The following is a 3,796-nucleotide window of genomic DNA, read 5'->3' on the forward strand; positions in this document are numbered from 1 at the left end:
TTTTTTTTTTTGCCAGATTTATTTTTTTTTAATTTCATTTAATTTTAGTGGCTTGATATAAAGGCTTTTTTTTTTACTTGTCAAAGCAAATTTTACTTGCATTTGGTGCTTGGCAGGTGTTAATTTTGGTCCCTGGTGACAAATATGGTGGGTGACAGTTGAAAGAAATAAAGACAGCGAGACAAAGAAAGACCCAGATGTTAATACTTACGTGTACACTGCTCAAGCTCGATGCTAGAGCTCATATGGATATTATCGACCCAGATGTGCCCTCGACTGCCACGCTCGAAGAAGCCCTCGATGACAACCTTACAAATTAAAGAGAAAAGAAAGAGAATTAAGGACTACATTCAGATCGGCACTGTGTTACTGGTGTCAGTTCATCTTGTATTATTCCCAAGTCAGTTTCTACCTTTATATAAATTGTCATACCTGATATTCTTTAGGGGACTGAGGCAGGATGGTGCGGCCTTCCCTCCACATGGGCCCCTGGTCTCCTTTCAGCGCCCAGAGCAGCGTCTCCTCCTGGTCATCATCTCGGAGCAGCACACGGAGGCTGTCCTGACCTTCACCCTGCAGCTGGTAGTAGAAGAGCAGACAGACGGGACGGCGCTCGGGTCCCACAGATGGGCTCATTAACCGTGCACGCTGTGGCTCTGACTTAGGACTCGCCTCCACATACAGGAAATTTCCAAAATCTGTAGAACGAAAGAAACAAGTGATAATGTTACACATCTTTTGTTGGTCCTGGAACAACACTGCTGTCAAAGAAACATTATTCCTAACTCTCCAACATCACCCTTAACCAAAACCTTAACCCTAAATCAACCAGGAACATGTCCTACTTAGTGAATCACTGTAAGCCAATTTTTAATTCTCCATTTTTCTTTCTTACTGTTACATTGCATTGAACATTCTGGTATGTTTTTATGTTTGCAAAGTGATAAATAATTTATTGTTTTTTTTTTTAGTGAAGGGAAGTAGAAAATCAGCTCCGACATAAAAGCACATCCCCTCTGTGTCCAGAGGAAAGAGTCCTTACAACATAATCTCTGTCACATCCCAAAGTGGACATCTCAGTAAAGCGGAAGAAAAAGAGAAGAGAGGAAGAGTGGAAAGCGATAATCAGAGAGGAGGCCGGGAAACACTTTGTGAGTTATCTGACTGGACAGCGTGGCACCAAAAATGATCATCATTACCCACGCTGCCTCAGCTAATACGAATTCTCCTACCTTCCACTGATGTACAGAGAAATGGCATAGTCCTTTCTTTCCATTCGCCCTACTTTGACACGTTTATCATCCCAAACGTATTTAAAATACAGCACTGAAATCAGAGATCTGATCAGGTAGTCGCTGGTCCTCCTGTATGAGATGCCTAAATGGATTATGCATTTAATTAATCCATAAGAACTTCCTCTGTTTGATCTTGGGTATCCATATAAGAAAATGAATTACACTTTTTACAGGGAAAGTTCACCATAGCTCGGAGACTGTTTAGCTTAGGTTGATGTGCCAAGTAACCGGAGGGCAGGGAAAGGTGTTTCTGGGTTTATTTTTTTTAAGTGGAATCTTCCTGGTTTAAACTCTGGGGTATGAACACTCTGGGGTGCTGTTCCAGGAGCCATAGGATCTACACAGCTTACTGCAAAGTTTTATTGGAGTGAGCTGTGCTGTAAAGTGAATGAGTTGAGCAGCTTTTGTCCAGGGATGCTGGGAAGTGAAGCCAGAAACATACTCCACAAGTATGCAAAAAAAATAAAAAATAAAAAAATTCACTGATTAAACTGTGGAAGCCCATTTCTGCCTCTTTCTGTCTTGAATTTTTAACTTACAATTGTGACTTTTTATCTCGTAATTGTGATTTTATATCTCACAATATGACTTTATATCAAATTTTTTACAGGCTTTCATACAAAACATCTACTATATATGACAATACACTGACACTTAAAAAGAGAATGCAGTCATTAGAGAAGGTTACTTTTTGGCCCCAGACGATGTACTTACAACATCTTCCAACCAAACCTTGACCTTTTGACCTGAAAGACTACTGCTGCAGTACTAAAGCCCTACTCGCAGCAATGTTAGGAATGCATTGTGTACTTGTGTTATGAATTGGATTCAGACACATGTCAGACCCCAACAACATGTGAAATCAAGCTTGAGTGCCTAGAAATCTTTTGCATTAGGGAATCTGCACAGTTTATTTGGAGAAGGTGAGGAATGTGAAGTGACAACTCTGGTGTAAAAGAGATGGAAGAAACACAAGAGAAGGTATTGGGCTTGGGGGTGCTCTTAGTTTGGGAATGGTTAAAACAGGAGAGGATTATTTCCTTTTGACTCCTGGATCTCTCTTTAAAACTGACATGTGGAAAAGAGCAAAGATTGTTTTAACAGCTTCACAAGGCAGAGTGCTCCAAGAATTCATGGGGGACATGGAGAACTGTACATTTGTGCGTGTGTGTGTGTGTGTCCTCAGAATTAGTGAAGCACTCATAATTTTTTTTCAAGCAGGGTTGATAAAGGTCAGGTAAACTCAGGGATATGAAGAGATAAATGAGAGGAAGAGCGAGGATGGACAGAGAGTGACAGATACTATTCCCAGATTTTAACTATCACATTAATTACACACCAGTAATGAGATTGATGGATGGAATATGATAGGTGAGAGCATGTGCGTGTGTGTGTGTATTTGCTAGTAAAGAGGACAAGGGCAAAGGAAGGTCTGAAAACTCTTTCGTGCAGTGCAGTCACAGTAAGTCACTCACCATACAGTACTAAACTTTTTTTCAGACCTTCTATCACTGTCCCTGTTTATTTTCTCAACAATTCTTACTAGACAAGCACACTTGTCTTCTCAAAGTTCCCAATATTCCCAATGCTATCCCTAAATTCCCAGTGTTTATGTTCATGTTTGAAGAGATTAGTGTAAATATTAGTTTTTGTTTGTTTTAGGCTATTTAATATATTTTATTAAGATGAACTTACTGTCAGATCCCAATGTCAGGTCCAGACTAGGACTAGAGGAACTATACAGAGACCACTTCAGAACAGACATGGGGTCGTGGGTCCATCCACACATACTATGCTCAAAGTCACACAGACCACCCAGAGATGAGAAAGTGGTGGGAGCTGGGGAGAGAGAGAGAGAGAGAGAGAGAGAGAGAGCAAACCAGATTATACTCATTTACCAAGACCTCAGACCCTGCTGTAGGCTCTCTCATAACACACACATACTGTATGTGCCTCGTGAAATCTATAGACATATTTGTCTAAATGCACAGCTGATTTAATTCAACCTACCCACTGCAGTTTATATTCATGCTATACTTTGTGAAAATTATCTTGGTGTAAAGTGTTTTTTGTACTTGTATATTTTATATATTATATATGAACAGATGTGTCTAATTTTCCATAATGTTTTTTGTACTTGTATATTTTATACATTATATATGAACAGATTTGTCTAATTTTCCATACACAGATTCCCGTGTCACTGTATCTATACAGATTTGTATCTCACTGTATGTGGCAGATTGCATTTTGACTGTATGGGATAGATTCTTGATTCACTGTATGTAACAGAGTCCAGTTTCATTGCACGTAAGATATTCCTACCTCATTGTTTGCAACAGATTCCCATATATGTGACAGATTATTGTCTCACTGTACTTGACTGATTCCTGTCTCACTGTATGTGACAGATTCCAGTTTCACTATAGGTGACAGTTTACAGTCTCACTGTACTATATATGAAAGATTGCCATTTCAGTGAATATGCACAGATTCTTGCC

The 3,796-nt window shown here is 39.6% G+C and overlaps 1 protein-coding gene across 1 annotated transcript; it reads right to left on the minus strand.

The window, feature by feature from the left end:
* Nucleotides 1–57: 57 nt before the first annotated feature.
* Nucleotides 58–3,132, minus strand: LOC107579590 (neuropilin-2-like). The gene is made up of 3 exons (XM_016265405.1): nt 2,991–3,132; nt 433–698; nt 58–308 (listed from the first exon to the last, which is right to left on the minus strand). Exons 1-3 carry the CDS (start codon nt 3,082–3,084, stop codon nt 201–203), a joined length of 468 nt encoding a protein of 155 aa, XP_016120891.1. The 5' UTR covers nt 3,085–3,132; the 3' UTR covers nt 58–200.
* Between the last annotated feature and the right edge of the window lie 664 nt (nt 3,133–3,796).

Source organism: Sinocyclocheilus grahami, unplaced genomic scaffold, assembly GCF_001515645.1.
Source record: "Sinocyclocheilus grahami isolate Dianchi unplaced genomic scaffold, SAMN03320097.WGS_v1.1 scaffold18436.1, whole genome shotgun sequence".
NCBI classification, from domain to species: Eukaryota; Metazoa; Chordata; class Actinopteri; order Cypriniformes; family Cyprinidae; genus Sinocyclocheilus; species Sinocyclocheilus grahami.

Coding starts and splice junctions, on each gene's coding strand:
- LOC107579590 (XM_016265405.1), bottom strand. CDS start 3,084: ATGTGTGGATGGACCCACGACCCCATGTCTGTTCTGAAGTGGTCTCTG. Junction 699..2,990: donor CCTGACATTGGGATCTGACA/GTAAGTTCATCT, acceptor TTCGTTCTACAG/ATTTTGGAAATTTCCTGTAT. Junction 309..432: donor AGTCCCCTAAAGAATATCAG/GTATGACAATTT, acceptor TTAATTTGTAAG/GTTGTCATCGAGGGCTTCTT.